This window comes from Mustelus asterias, chromosome 1 (assembly GCF_964213995.1).
Source record: "Mustelus asterias chromosome 1, sMusAst1.hap1.1, whole genome shotgun sequence".
Lineage (NCBI taxonomy): Eukaryota > Metazoa > Chordata > Chondrichthyes > Carcharhiniformes > Triakidae > Mustelus > Mustelus asterias.
This window is the reverse complement of record NC_135801.1, coordinates 123,718,331-123,734,927: the sequence shown is the minus strand read 5'-3', so window position 1 is coordinate 123,734,927 and position 16,597 is coordinate 123,718,331. Positions and strand designations below refer to the sequence as shown.

The following is a 16,597-nucleotide window of genomic DNA, read 5'->3' as shown; positions in this document are numbered from 1 at the left end:
CCTCTGTTCCCATCCTATTCATGTATTTGTCCAGACGCCCCTTAAAAGTCACTATCGTATCTGCTTCCACTATCTCCCCTGGCAGCGAGTTCCAGGCGCCCACACCATCTGTGTAAAAAAACTTGCCCCGTGCATCCCCATACATCTCCTTTAAACCTTGCCCCTTGCAAATAGTGACAATAAAATAAGGTTTTCCCATTGTAAAATTGACATAAGGTTTTTCCATTATAAATATATCAATACGATTTTCCCAGAATAAATGCTGGCATAAAATGTGTTACAGAAAATAATTTGTAGACAGGAGATGTACACCTGATTGAGATACAAGATAGATATACACACACATATATATGAAGGTCATGAATTTCCATATAGTTTGCCCTGATCTCCTGACAAAGCGACAGCAAATGACTGGAGAAAACTCTAATGGAAATTCAAGGATACAGTATCTACAAAGTAACTGAGCATAATTATTTTGTTAATGTATTTGCGAATTAGTTTCCAGCAAAGTTCAACTCTATTTGAATTCACAAAAGACACAGTAAAAGGCAATTAATTTTCCACAATTTATTACCAATGCAAAGTAAGTAAGTGTATGCTAATGGAGTTTCATTTTTTAAAAAAAACCTCAGGACCATTGCACCACATAAAGAGAACTTTAGAAAGTCATTGTCAGGTTATGCAAAGTTTGGTTCTAAAAATTCAGTAGGTCCCCTTTTACTGAAAAATAAATCCACACGATTTACAATTAGAAATGCAATCACTCACTGTTAAGACATTTTTTTTTTTATGTATCAGACTCAAACAACATAGCAAAACAAACCTACTCAATCATACCAGCTTGGCATTTTGGTACATTTGGTAAAATGTTCATGGTGAAATATTTAAATTCACTGGAAATAATAAACTTAAGAGTAAAACCCCAATCACTGGTTTGCACATAACTGTCAGGGTATGTCAATGCAAGTGATTAACATATTTTAGAACAGCACTAAAATTCTGGAAACAAATCCACATAATATCTACAAAATCTAGTTTAAACTATTTAAATCAGAACTGTACATTAAATTTACAAAAGAAATCGCAGGACAGGAAAAAAAATCTTTTAAAAAATTAATCTCTGTATTAATAGGAGGACTACATAAATACAGACCAAGAATACCACAATGATAAGGTGTTTTGTTACTATAATGCCAGATATCAAAATCCTTCAATACTTTGTATGTTGATACTGATACAAAACCACATTCTGAAATGGCACAGCCAATGTAAATGAAAATTGTTAAGTCCAGTTCTGGTAACTCAGGGAAAAAGAAACTGCTGATGGGTAGAAACATGCTGCATGATCCAGTGCAGCCATGCTGGAATTAGCTCATCAACAATGCTTGCAAATCAATATGTAAAAACATTGAGTACTTGTCAAATATCGAAGCTGTAGCATGATTTCAGTTAAAGCCCAGGCACTTTAAATTTTGTTAATCATCAGACTTCTGTGTGTTGGTGAGAATCCAGTGGTGGAATAGTCACATCATCAAAGTGGCCTTCATCCCCACTTTCATAGTCACTCATCATGACTTCAGATTCTTCCATCTCACAGCACGCTGAAACATCAGAGCAAGAGGCGGTAGTGGATGTGTATACTGACATAGACATGTTGTCCATGCTTGGTGGTTCAAAGTCATCATTATATGTTAAAGAGTAGGGTGGGTAGGCCCCTCTGTAGCTGCTTCCAGCAGGGACTGCATTCTGAGGTTCTGAGAGGTCTGCTGAATAGTGGTGATGGGGTAGATACTGATTCATGTTAAAATGCTGTCTACTTTGCGATGCTGAATTCAGACTTCCAGCCGTGGGCATGTCCCGTGGCGGCTGTATGGAATCAAACTCATTGTACTCCGGGGGCAGTGGTGGTAGCTCCTCGTGAATGGGAAAATCATCAGGAGGCGGGGGGAAATCACTTTCAATGTCATACCCGCCAGGATAGTAGTCCGTGTCAATGGCATTAGGATCAGAATAAAGAGGGGCTGGATGTTCCACTACCTCGTACTGTGGGTACTCCTGGATACCAGGTAGTTGAACATTTGGCATCCAATCAGATGTGTCCCAGTGATAAGCTTTTGCCAGAGAAAAGAAAGGGAGAAAAATTAGAACTTTGAAGTAGGCCTTCAGTGTTGATCAAATACAAGAAAACAACAAAAAAGTAATTTACACAGTGGTAGTAAATAATGTTAGTGCTGATTGACGTCTCCAGAATGTAACAGGACACAGCTGAGATAGGGCAATATTTTCCCCAATACAAATAACAGAGACACAAACATTTATACCTGGACATTATAAAATGACAATTGCAGCCAGCACACAACCATACCAAATGTACATGGATTTAAATTTATCAGGTAATGTTATTCTGGTTATATTACAAATGCAGTGGCTGCTGTGCTTAAACAGAAACTTCTGGAGTCGGGGCTTTAAAAAGGTAAAGTTTCTATCACACACATTAATGACTGATACTGAACATGTGAAAAACGGATTAACAGTTCACTCTCTTGCAGCTATGCAGATTAACGTGCAGTGAATGTTAAAGTCAAAGAGGTGCAGCTTTGAGTATGAGAGAATAAAGACATGCAGACAAAAGTCACCTCTTGGGTTCTTGAGGTCATGACCCGCAAAAGTTTCTTTACATGGCAAAGAGCAGGAAAGGGAGGAAGAAAACATGAAATATTAAAGCATCAGAGTACGAAAGAAATAGCTAGACTAGCATTCCATGTGCTTGCTTGCAACAAACAATTTAAATGCTCATTTGCTACATACGTACACTTTAAAAGAGCAGTTAAGTGCTGTTTACCAGAATAAGTGATATTTTAAAACCCTTTTGCTAAGAAATAGCTGTGAAAATTTCGTAGTGCACAAAGACAAAATAAATTTATGACTTTTTCTCGCTTCAGCATTCTACTAATGAAACATACGACTTTAGTGAAAGATAAAGAAGTTTGAAGTATTCCAGAACTGTAACATCTTCAGTGTAACTACAGTAAGAAGATACATTAAAAATCTAGCTGAAAAGACCAATGAACTTAACAGACAAAACTAGCCTACTCCAGGAAAATTCCACATGATTACCTAATTGTTTAGTAGTCCAGAACTTGAGTATTGCTGAAAAAAGGAAGATATATCCAAGTTTTTTGTCTTGGGACTCATCAGCAAGATTACCAGAATAAGGGAAAGAATGACAATTTATGTTGTATGAGAGAGTGCTGATTGTTTGGCAGGTGGAATTTGATTGGTACAGGCATTGCCATGGAGAATTCACCAGTTGAAGGTGATTGACAGATAACTGCCAAGCAAAGTTTACAATTGATTGGTCAAGGCATTGCCCTGGGGAATGAATCAGCGAATGGCTGCCAATTATTTTGTTTAGCTGAAACAGGCACGACATGTTTTTTCTGTTTGCAAAGAACAGGACCTTACGTATTAATATAACTTCCAGTACACACAAACGCACTACACTGCGAGCCCGACTGATAATCTGAAATTTGTTGTCAGCGTAGTTCTTAGCATACTGATGATCATTTAGCATTTGTTGTCCAATCGCCAACCACTCAGCCTTCTCTTCTCGTACAGTATATATTGTTGTTTTCCCCTTATACTGGTATTCTTGCAAATTGGCTTGATGAGTTCAAGACGAAAAGCTTTGACATGTCTCTTTTTCCAGAAATACTCGAGACTGAATCGTTAAATATTGATTCAAGAATACGGCCCTTGGTTTATTACTCAATTATTTTATCTTGAAATAGTAACTTGAGCTAGTATTTGAGGTTGGGCACGGAATCAAAATGTTTCCAGTACTCTTTCTACTCCATTGCCAAGGCAGGACACTCCTGGAACTAATAATGGTGGACATACACTGCTAAACCAAAGAGGCTAAAAATTCCTCTTGATAATCGTCATTTCACACCTTTGCGGGCCCCAAAGGTGTGAATGTTCAAAGGTGCCAATGTTCAATCATGCTCCACTGTGTGCCTGCAAAATGCCCATTTACTGTCGGGGTGACAGAAGCAAAATTGACAGGTGTCCCAGTGGATTACATCATGTAGCCAGTATGGATAATGTGAAGAAGAGGCAAACGTGAGAAGTGCGTTTCCTGGTTTCTGGTGGATTTTGGAGACGCACTTAAAAAAAAAAGACAGAGGCTCAGTAGAACTGGAACCCTCTCCAAAGGATAGCTTGTGTGCCACTTTGATTGTAACTCCCCTCACACTTAATTATTTTTCAGAGAAGGAAAATTTTACTCCTTTCTCGGTAACATTTATACAAAAATCCTTTTGATTATTTCACAGAAAAAGTGAAACATGAACAATTTTTTGTGAACCAATAATTCACAAAGCAATAGCAGAGCTTTATCATAAGAGGAGTTCTTTAGTCCATCTGAAGACAAGGTTGCGCAAGTAATGGAAGAAAATACTGGATTGATTGATATTTTCAATGCTCCAGATCTATTGTGTTCATATGCTTAGCTAGAATCTCAATTTGGATATTTTAATAACATTTTATGCTGCTGTTAGTGTTGCTCCAAGCCACTGTTCAAAAATGCACCTGATGTCTTAAACCATTGCTAAGCAAATAGATTTTATATTTTTTCTGAATATCTGCAGTCTATGTTACTAGTGTGGTACACAAATTAGAGAAAAATACTGTAACAATCAGGAGGAAAGCAAAGAAAAATGTCAAATACGCAAGAGTGAATACACAACTGCTCCACAAGCTTCTGAACAAGCATTGTTGGAAAACCAAGAAAGTATGGAAGTAGTTTCATTATTCCCACATAATTTCTCATCCTGTTTACATTTCTGCACAAAGGAAGAGGAGGAACAAGCTGATCATAATCTGGGATCATTACTGTTTGAAGCAGGGCTTAGAAAAATTTCATTTTTGTATCAATGCTCAGGATATGTTTTGGAAATAAAAATTCTACACGGTTTCAAAATTAATGATGATCAAACCACTGCTATATGGATAAACAGCACTCTCACTGCATTCACATTAACAGTGTTATAGACTTACAACATACAACAAAGTTCAATTAACCACAATACACTTATAACTGAGCTTTGTAAAAAAAAATATACCTTCTTTTTCTACCGAGTCAACAACTGCATTGACAAGGTGTATTACAGTCACTATGGAAGCTTGTAGGAGGATTGGGAAGGAGTAGATTGAAATAAATTTACAATTAGTACAAAAACTTTCAAGACATTGATATCATCTTTATCCTAGCTTGGCTGTTATTCAAAATGCAAATTTAAAAAGTACAGCCAGAAGCATGTTTCCAGTAACAAGAACACTTCATATGCTAATTGTTTTGTTATGTTCTCATCAATGTCAAATACCTGATGGGTCTATTTCAGGTTATGTGCATTTGATAATCAGTTGCTGTCACCATTGGGTATCTGAATAGTCGTTGGTTACAATTTTGTTACCCGAAAACATACTGGGGATATTGCCTTCATCTTTATCCCTGTGATCTTCTCAGAAAATTCACAGGAAATGGAAATGGCACAAAAAGTACCGTCTCCATTGGCTCAATTAGGGTATTGACTAATTTAAGTAAACTACAGTGCCTATTTAGTTGGGAGTCAAAGATGTTTAAGTTAAAAGAAATCTAATCTGAAAAAAAAAATTAAGGCATATTTATTTGCATTCTATGGTTTTTGCAATTGTGTGACGGCTCAAACATTGTGTGACGGCTCTTTTAGTTTCAGGAATCCAAGAGCAAGAATTAGAGGTTAGAAAACTTCAGCACGGATGCTGTAAAAAGTTACTTTCAAAACTAACGCCAATGGAGGTTCATTTTTTTACTTTTTTTAAAAAAGGTAAGTGTCTCAGCTTTTCTACAATGGGGAATTTAATTACGAGACACTCCAGTCATGATGAATTAGAGCCACAGATTGCTGTGCAGTTCACCCACAAAGCTCCATGTTGACATTTTCAGAAACATAACTGGAAACAAACTTTCTTGGTGATCTTTCCTTTACAAACATTTTTGTTTCTTAAGTCTGATATACTGCATTAATCATAATGTGCCACTGGATTCAAGCTCAATAATTAAACTACAACATTTACTATCCATCTACTTTGGAATGCACTTCCAGTTTCCTGTTGAAAGACTGTAGATTAATTCATTTGTTAGCAATATTACACAGCAAAGCAAGAAGCTATGTAATGGAATCCTCAATAAAGATACCAGAGTTACTGGAAAATAATGCAAGAGCATTTATGAAAATTCTTTACTACTGATTAAAAATATATCTGTACGTTTCCTATTTTGAGACACTTGTGTCAGAAAACTCCCGAGATCACCATATGAACCTGAATGAATTTTTATTATTTATACCTGGAAGCACTCACAACTATTAAGTTTCCACAAACAAATATATTTCAGGAGTGAGAAGGGGAAAAAAAATCCTTCCTTGCCTGTGCCATTTAAGACTTAATTAGAACTGTGAAAAGAGTTCAGAAGTTTATTATGCCACACCTCACCATGCAATGCTCAGATATTCCATTAATGGTTAATTTATATCCAAGGGGTAAGTAGCAATGAGGCCATTACGGCTTCAACAGAGTAGTGAACTCAAGAGTTCTCTCACTCACCAAGGTTTCAAATTTAAGAGTTGATCTCTCTTTTCCGCTGTAAAATCTAGTCAAGAATTACATAATCATTTAACTGAAACTTGTAGCTTATTTCAGTTTTAATTTCAGCAAGTGGCAGTGAGCGCACTTAGTTAATTAGGTAGCCAGTTAGAAATGGTTCCCTAGTCAGCAGAACTTGAGTCAGAATTTGGAACCCTAGCTCGTATAAATATGCAAGTTCTTTTTGCTGGCACATGAAGTAAGTCGCATGAAAGCCAGCTCGATGAAGGAACAAGAACAGAGTACTTGTGAGTTTTAAGGGTTTATTTTCTCTAAGCTGGACAGTAGTTTAAATTAGTAACGGGGACATTTATGTATTAAATTTCTAACTTATCTCATTAAACTAGGTAATGTATCTACAAATAATCTTGAAGCTATATTTCCAAACTTGAAACCTTAATTAAGCAAAATACAATAGAAATGACAAGGTAAGTGATGTGTTGCAACTGTAGCAGGTGGGGAGTAGTGGGCACCAGTGGCATCCTCTATACCAATCTGTAGTAATGGGTTGCAACTCAAGGAACTTCAGCTCAGGATTGATGAGCTGAGCATCCAGAGAATGAACAACACAATACTACAGGGTAGTGAGATAGGTAACAGAATGGAACAGAGCATACAAACAAGAGACCCCATAAGGCCAGAGTAGGAATAAATGGTTGAAAAAAAATAGTAAAAACAGTTGAAGTGGATAGATTCTTCACGAGATGGATCGGATAAATAGAAAAAAATTGGCGTGATGAGATGGCTGCAAAGTGACTAAGACTGGGCACTGAATAGTCAAGGACATTTGACATTTCAGAATGAAAAGGAGAAAGGGAAAAGGAGATGGGGTAGGTCTGTTAACAAAGGATGAGATCGGTACAGTAGTGAAAAATGATCCTAGCTGGAAGATCAAGTTGTAGAATCAGTTTGAGCAGAGATAAGAAATAACTAGGGAAATAAGTCCCCAGTGGTAATAGTTTGTAAGCCCCAACAGTAGCTACACTGTCGGAGAGTATAAATTAAGAAATTAGGGGGGCTTGTAAGAAAGGCACTACAATAATCGGGGGTGATTTTAATTTTCATATAGATTGGGTAAATCAAAGGTAAGGTAGCTTTGAGAGGATAGATTCATGGAGTGTTTTTGGGATATTTTCTTAGAGCAGTACGTTATAGTACCAAATAGGGAAGGGTATGAAGATAGAATTGGCTACAGTGGACTGGAAAAATAGCTTAAAAGGTAAGACAGTAGGGAAGCAGTGGCCGGCATACAAGGAGATATCGATTAAGATATTGCCAGTGAAAAAGAAAGATCCTACAAGGAGGATGCATCATCCATAGCTAACTAAGGAAGTTAAAGATGGTCTCAAATTAAAAGAAAAGGCATACTGTACTGTAAGATTAGGAGTAAGCCTGAAGATCAGGAAAATTTTAGAAACCAACAAAGGATGACTAAAAAAAGGGGAAGAAATTAGAATGAGAGTAAACCGGTAAGAAATATAAAAACAAACAGTAAGAACTTCTACAAGTAAAAGGAAAAGGGTAAGTAAACATAGATCTCTTGAAGGATGAGACTGGGGAATTAATAATAGGAAATAAAATCCTTGGACGAGATCTAGTGGCCCCATTTGCTGTGGATGCAAATCCTGTTATGGCTGCTAAATCTTGCGAGGGGGCCAAAATGGGATTTGTGCCAGGGAGATCTTGGTTTGAGGTCTTTTCCACACCCCGCCATTGACATAATCAGGTTCACGCCCAATGCCTGTGAGGGTGGTCCTCTGTGTCCGTGGGAGGGTTGGGAGAAGCTTACTTTAAACGTCGATCAAGCGCCCTTTAAAGATGGCACCCCGATCTCTGTGGAGCCAGCCTTACCGGCTCTTTCAGGCCCTGTCCCGCCAGAATGACGGCGGAAACCATGCCCCCAGATTTTCTGTGCACCAAGTGCCAAAAGATCTGGTCTGAAAACTTGGCTGCGCAGCTGGAGATAAATACAGCGGGTTTCAGACCCTGGCACTTTGCCATTTTTTGGGAAAATTCCACCTCCTGGTTCCTATTAATGGCAGAGCCTTTGAACAAGAATTTTGTATTTGCCTTCACAGTAGAAGGCACAAAAAATAGCAGAATAGCACAAGGATAGCAGAAATCAAAGGAAAGAAGGTGGGGGAAGGGGGAACTTGAGAACAAGTACTAGGAAAACTAATGGAACCAAAGACCGAAAAGTCCCCTGGACCTGATGACCTAAATCCTAGAATTTTAAAAGAATTGAAGATAGTGGATAGTGAGCACATTGTTTGCAATCTTCCAGAATTCCCAAATATTCCAATTACACTAATTCTTTGCAAATGGGGAAGGACAAGAAGCTGATCACGAAGCTGGTCAAAAAGTCTGTTGCCACACTTAATTCATCCATCAACCTTGTCCTGACTGATCTACACTGCCTCACAATCCTCCAAAGCCTCAAATTTGAAATTCCCATCTTTGTGTATAGATTGTGGCGTGGCCTCATTCCACTGTACCTTCTAAGAAGTTTCAAACTCTCTTGTTCTTCATCATCCTGCCCTTCATGGATCCCACTACTGGCACTCATGTCTTAAGCTGTCTAAGCTCCATACTCTGGAATTCCCCCCCTTTTACCCCATCAGTCTCTCCACCTCTCTCTCCTCCCACAATATCCTCCTTGGCCAGCTTTTGATCCATCTTGCTAATCCCTTTTTCAGATGCGTGCCATCATTTATTTTCTTTTTTTGTGGAAAGATCTGCGTGGGTTTCCTACGGGTGCTCCGGTTTCCTCCCATAGTCCAAAAATGTGTGAGTTAGGTGGACTGGTCATACTCAATTGTCCCTTCGTGTCAAGGGGACTAACTAGGGTAAATGCATAGGGTTACAGGGAAAGGGCCTGGTGGGATTGTTGTCGGTGCAGGCTCGATGGACTGGATGGCTTCCTCCTGCACTGTCGGGATTCTATGATTCTTGATGTCTGAAAGACTTCTCTGTGAAACTAGTTTACAATGAATGAAGCAGCAGCTGGGACTGTCCAGCTTAAAATCTTTCAGAGCTCCCTGTGGTTGTTAACAAATTGTAAGGTTTTTTTAAAGAAACCTTGCTGTGGAATGAGGAGGAGAAGGAGAAGTTCTCCAACAACTCGTTATTGTGCTCAGCTGTGCTCGCCCCACCCTTTCCCAATGCTTCTTCCGATCCCACACTAGGAACTTATCTTTGGCTGGCTGCTGACAAGGTAAGCAGCCCGATGTTCAGCATTTGCAATTGCAAGCTCCCCGTGGAAATGTAACCAACACCACAAAGGTTGCATTGAATGTCAGTGTGGCCCCAGGCTTAATTTTGAACCAGTCTTGAATCTGTCATATGACAAATGTCTTCAATTTTGTTTCTGAGCCTTTAAAATCAGAGTCAAACTGAACATGTTGATAAAGATATCTACTCGGAAAGTCTATGTTGGGGCCTTTGAAGAAATAGCAAAATTATGGCAGTAGATCAGGAGAACCAGGCAGAAATTCAGACCATCTTTGTTCATGTGATATAAAGCCACTTAGAACTACCAACACTGCGGGGTGGCACAGTGGTTAGCGCTGCTGCCTCACAGCACCAGGGATCCGGGTTCAATTCCCGTCTCGGGTGACTGTATGGAGTTTGCACTTTCTCTGCGTGGGTTTCCTCTGGGCGCTCTGTTTTCCTCCCACAGTCTGAAAGATGTGCTGGTTAGGTGCATTGGCCATGCTAAATTCTCCCTCAGTGTACCCGAACAGGCACCAGAATGTGGCGACTAGGGGATTTTCACAGTATCTTCATTGCAGTGTTAATGGAAGCGTACTTGTGACACTAAGAAATAAACAATAAAAGGACATGATATTACAGGTAATATAATAGAAAATTGGGCGGGGTGTAAAAAGGAGTGGCAATTCACTATTGCAAAAGCCAATTTCCCCACAATGGACCTCAGGAAACGCAGAGGGGATTCAAAATTGTTCAGTGACATGCGCATCATCGGATTATGGGCCAGATTCTCTGACCTCGCCCACAACTGGGATTCTCTGGTCCCGTTCTTGCTGGTAGCGGTGGGGGTGGACATGAATGGCCGGAGCCTATGTTCTTGAAGTGAACCTGCAAGTTATCAGTTAATGTATTCTGGCACAGCATGATGGGCACAATGGCACCCTTCTTTGCTTGTTTCATTCTTGGAATCAGAATTTTATACACAGGCTTTATGGAGTTACAATTTTGATATTCCAAGACTGGCATTCAGTCTTAACGTACATTCACTTCAGTGTTCACAACATGGTTTCCAAAATTATACACTGGTTTCTGGTGTAAATTTAGCAATAACATAACTAATTGTACAATACGTAAACATATCACAGTAAGATATTGTAACTTAGCTCAGATATAATTAATAGAGCTGGATTTTTGAGATAATTTAGGGAGTTTTACATTCTCTCATCCATATGCTTCTTTGTATTATTAACTGCTGTCATAGTTACAGCTTTTATTTCAATCAAGTACAGTAATTTCAGGAACTTGACATAGGGTAAAATGCTAAACAAGTTAATCACCAACCTCAGCACTTTTGTCAATATTCATTATCATTTGTTTGAGTGTGAAAGGAGTAAGAATTCACAGAGCAGTGTTAAATGCATCATGGCGACATTACATCACATTTTATCTCTGACAACCTTTTTGCTAAAATTAGCAGTCAAGAATTATCGATTCCTAAAAATCAACTAATATTAAATCAGGTAATTCCACAAGGATTTTTTTTTAAAAACACTCCTGCTTTCATTGGAAATCAATAACCAACTGTGAAACTGTCAATCAATATCAGAGAATCCCATTTCTCTCACAAACTTCCTCCATTACTGATGTAATCGAACTTGCAACTGAATACTCGTTAAATCCTGTTCCCACTGAGGCCTTACCCAGATGGAAACTAAAATCTCCGCAGAGCGAAATTCAACAACAGCCCCTAAAACATTTTGTTTTGCAGGAATACAGTCACATTCCAAGATTAAATTGGGAGTTAAAAGTCACTGATTTCGTATCATGTATTTTCAGTATGCAATGCTCGGATTTTTACCAGACTTAATATTAGTAATAACAGAACAGCCAATGTGACACCTTGGCTATCAATTGCAGGGAATTGTAGAACTCTGTCTTCAGATGACTGTTTTGCAGAGCTGACAAAAAACATATGCTTTGAATTCCAGTAAGAATTTAGTGTCCGCTAGAAGAGACGAACTGATAACGGTACATGACAATATAGATCTCGATGATTGAAATTCTTACCATTGTCATCACATGATTCAGACTGGAAAGAGCTAAGGGACTGCACTTCTGAGATGCTTCCACGGGTGTTAAAAGGATGACAAGCACTATCCTCAAGAGGTTTCTTTGATAGACAGGGATCGAGATCCACCACTTTAGCTATTCAGTGAACAAAATTGATGAGTTATTTTTAAAACCTGAAAATCAGAAAAAGCATTTGTGCTTTCAGCAACTAACAAAGTAGAAAGCTTGTATGAGTGGATTTAAAGTGTATACTTTCAAGGGGGAGGGTTAAAAAAGTCAAACATGTCTCTTTGTCTATCAAATGGTACTTTAGACCAGTAAATACTTTGCATGCAACTGCTACCACACAAAAGGTAGAAAACCCTCATCAGTTTTAAGCTGCTAATGGCTACTTAATGTTTTCTAACCCACTGGCTGCTTGATTAGCAAAAACAGCATCTGATTGGAAATGCAGTCATAAAGCTCCATCTAAAATAACTGGCTTTAGTTGGGTGCTGGCACTAGTTTGTGTACCAATAGAACACTTCGGTATGATTAACATTAGAATTTCCCCAGATCATTTGTATCCAATATCATGAAATAGATGTTCACAATGCAGGGGAAAGAGAAAAGAGACAAGTGGTAAACAAAATAGGCAAATAAGTCAGAGCAGTAATCAGTTAAGGGCATTTATGTTACTACTTTAGAACAGTTTCAGGAAGTAGTTCTGTCTAATACCAATTCCTGGCCTTGAGCAGAAATTTGTTCATTTATATTGTTGAGTGCTTTCTTCAGCAGTCAATGAATTGTGCAATGAAGACATTGGGCAGAAATTTATTTGTACTTGTGTTAATTCCCTGTGGCTAGATAGCACCACGGGACTGCAACCTGTGCGTTCTTCTCACTGATACCATTGAAGAAAGCCACACTGGCCACACAGATAGTGGCTTTCTTTAATGGTTGCCCGTCACCCCCACCCCTTCCGCCACCCTACCCCTACCAAGAAATCACTTCTCTGATAGGCATGGGTGGGTTCTGCCAGAACCAATACAGTTGCCTCGATCAATGAGATGCCAAGTTCATTTTATGTTGTTATGCTGCCCATTGAAACAATCTCATTTGTGGTCACAATCTCAAGTATTGATAGTGCCACTCCACTTATATTCCTGGTTTGCGGCCATAGCAGCAGACCAGCAACATAAATGCAATATTGTAATGGTGTGAACGGAAAGACATGGTAGCAGATCACCCGCTAGTCTTGGTTAAAAAGCGGGAGTGGTAAATAGGTTGGGAGGGGGTGGAATGGCTGATTTACATAGTGTGAATCATTATGACTATATTAAAAATACTTACCATCATAGTCATAGTCCCAACTAGGTTTTTGTATGGAATCACAGTCTGAAGGAGAGTTGGATGGAGGCGGAGGAGGTAGGTTTGGAGCAACGCTACATACAGCCACAGTTTTTCGATGGCCATGCATAGAGTCTGGGTTGAAGGTGCTGAACTCTGGATGTTCTGGTATAGCAGATCCTTCAAAAGAATTTCGGTCAAGGTTGTTTCTAGAGTCACTTGGTATACTGGGAGTGTAAGAGATTGGACGAACAGGCACCTGTGGTGGAATATCTGAATAGATGGTTTTACTAATTTTAGAATCAAAGTAGTTCTTTTGCAAGAAAGACGTTGAAGTTCCTATACGTTTTTCGCCAGTATCAGTACGATGCTTCTTTTTACAAATCTTCTTGCGGAAGACAACGAAGACTAAAACAAGGATGAATATGGATGCTACAAAGACTATGATTCCAATAACTTCTTCGAGGCCAATGTTCCAGGGCGTAGATACATACTGGTTAACAACAGCATCGGTACAAAACTTTCCAATAAAGCCATGGGTACAGTTGCAAGCGAAGGATCCATATGTGTTTTCACACCTGCCTTGATTGAGACATGGACTTTCGTGACATTCATCAATATCAGCCAAGCATCTAGCATAATAATTAAAATAAAAGGAAACGTTGAATTCATTGGAAGAAAAATACTGAAAATAATGTTCATCAGAAGATGTAGGTATGGAAAATACAAACCTTTCTCCACGATAACCTTGTTCACACTCACAGACAGGACCATCAAGGCTATCAATACATCTGCCGTTATTTTTACAAGGATTATCTTTGCAGTATGGACCCAATTGACACCTGAAATTGATACAGAATAAGTTACAAAGTTGCTGTAGTTCTTAAGAAGCATGCAGCAAAAGATTAATTTTTAGTTTTTGTGCACAGGTCGAAACCAATGTGACGAACAAGCAAAATTCAACTTTGGCAGAGGCTCAAAATGTCTGGTGGTGCATCAACTGCCTATTACCCACCCAGCCTGATCTTCCTTTTCATTGAAGATTCTGCCTCCAAAGTTGAACTTTATTGCCCATCAGGAAGTCATTGTTCAATCAGAAATGAAAAATGTGTTGTTTGTACACTACTTGTGATACACTGCAATGTAACACTATTTATAAAGGATGCATTCATGATTTTCCTGAAGATAATACACCAAAAACATTTTCATCCTCGAAATTCTGAGCACATTGCTAAAATATGAGATGCGTACATTCATACCACATCATTCAAAGACAGGAGGGCAATGTGAAATTGCAATGTACCTTATTTGAAAGCATATGATGAGAATACCATTCAGAAATAAAACAATTCTTGGTGTGAAAAACTATGTTTAGAAAAATTGACATTTCAAATGGACAGAACATATGGGAAAACTCAGTCAGGGACTGCTCACCAACCGCCTTCCATTTTACTGCCTTTTATTCAAATTTATTAATCATTACAGTTAAGTAATTCCCTTTACCAGCAATGGTCACACATTTCTCCCTCACTGACTGAAGGAGATTGCTTACACTAATAGATAAAGGTTCAAGTTTAGCTCAGCACTGTTAAATGTGGCCAGGGGTTTACCACTAGAATGTTGAAAAGAGTCAAAGTGCAAAAAATAAAACATAAAAAAATTCCACAACGTAATCTGGATTTGAAAGTGTGTAAAAATGAACTGTTTTCAAGGGACGATTAGGCTAACTACGGTTCTAAAGATCAGAAATATGTGAATACTTTGGCCAGAACAATCCCTAAAATTAGATGACCATTGTACGATCTTCAAAGAAGTATAATCACAACAGTTTAAAATTCAGATGACAACCTCCAAAGAGGTAAAAAACATTTGGGGGGGCTATTCTCCCAGCAGGCCAGGAGACATAAGTGGAGGTCATTTATCGGGCTTCCTGCTGGGCGCCACGGCCCCCTGCTGGAAATCAGGTTTTTAATCTTATTAGCGGGCTTGGGACTGAAGTCTCCAGGCCCACTAGCCTCTCCCCCCGCCCCCACCAGGAGCGTTTTACTCCAGCTGGGTTTACAATAGCTCCCCACTAATGGGGAGCTGGCAGCCTGACCCTGCTGGAGTGAAAGGAGACCATGGAGGCCCCCCGGGAGGTTGGGGATAAGGGGGGAGGAGGGGGTGTGCCCCCTTGACATTGTCAGCCTGGCCCCCTGGCACTGCCCAAGGGGCACCTTGGCATCAGGACCTTTGAGGGAGAAATGGGTGGGGGTGTGGGGTGCCGGTGCCACTCTGCACTTGGAATCAGTGGCAAAGGGAGGGAGGACAGCCATCGTGGCGGGGGGGGGGGGGGGGGGGGGGGGGGGGGTCGGCTTGCCGGGGTAGCACGGGAGGGGGAGGGGTCTGAGCTGGCCAGGAGACATCCGGGAGGCCAGTGATTGAAGTGCTGGAGGGGGTTGGAGGGATAGCGTTCCAGGGTGGTGGCGCTGACCAGCAGTGCAGGGTTACTGCGCCGATCTCCGCTATGACAGATTGGCACATGCGCAGTGACCCGCTCAGTGCAATGCTGCCGGCCACTTGGGTGGGTCACAGATTTTCAGCGTGCAGCTCCCTGAGGCACTTTGCTGTGCACAGATGTGGGAGATGCATTCTGAAAATCCTGCTTAAAAAACCAGCGGGAGTTACTCCAGTTTTGACGTGAATTCAGCACTTAGAATGTTTTGGGAGAATCTCAGTAACAAAGTTCAAATAACGTACTTAAGTAAACATCAGGGAAAAGCTCTGACAAAGGGTCATCTGGACTTGAAAGGTTGGCTCTATTCTCTCTCCACAGGTGCTGTCAGACCTGCTGAGATTTTCCAGCATTTTCTGTTTTTGTTTCAGATTCCAGCATCCGCAGTAATCCGCAGTTTATACAGTTTAATAAGATACCTTGTCCAATTTATGATTTCAATTAAAATTCTGTCTGGCATGCGACAGAAATACTAACCTTTGTCCTGTGTACTGTCCTCTACATTGGCAGATATAATCATCATTCACTGGAATGCAAGTTCCACCATATAGACATGGGTTAGAGGCACAAGGGTTAACTGCAACCTCACAATGAATACCCATGAACAGAGAAGTACATTTACAGAAGTAACCTGTGAAAATAGAAGTTCGTGTAAAATGTGGTGACTAAAGATAATTAATAAAACTACAAATATTAAAACTGTAATAAGTACAGTAATCAGAACATAATGTATAATTTTGACAGCACACTATCAGTATCATTTTAAAAATCAACAATCCTATTGAGACAGTTGCCAATAGCCCGACCACC

The 16,597-nt window shown here is 39.6% G+C and overlaps 1 protein-coding gene across 5 annotated transcripts in view; it reads right to left on the bottom strand.

The window, feature by feature from the left end:
* Positions 1-546: 546 nt before the first annotated feature.
* fat1a (FAT atypical cadherin 1a) overlaps positions 547-16,597 on the bottom strand; it is a 196,003-nt gene continuing 179,952 nt past the window's right edge. For 2 of the 5 annotated variants that reach the window (XM_078217930.1, XM_078217941.1), the window contains exons 23-29: positions 16,265-16,418; positions 14,025-14,135; positions 13,297-13,925; positions 11,962-12,099; positions 5,124-5,183; positions 2,637-2,672; positions 547-2,111 (exon numbers count right to left, since the gene is read on the bottom strand). In XM_078217930.1, coding sequence (XP_078074056.1) covers positions 1,483-2,111; positions 2,637-2,672; positions 5,124-5,183; positions 11,962-12,099; positions 13,297-13,925; positions 14,025-14,135; positions 16,265-16,418 — 1,757 coding nt within the window. In that variant the 3' untranslated portion in view covers positions 547-1,482. The remainder of the gene's footprint in view (positions 2,112-2,636; positions 2,673-5,123; positions 5,184-11,961; positions 12,100-13,296; positions 13,926-14,024; positions 14,136-16,264; positions 16,419-16,597) is intronic. The other 3 variants (XM_078217946.1, XM_078217947.1, XM_078217948.1) reach the window with 3 other exon arrangements.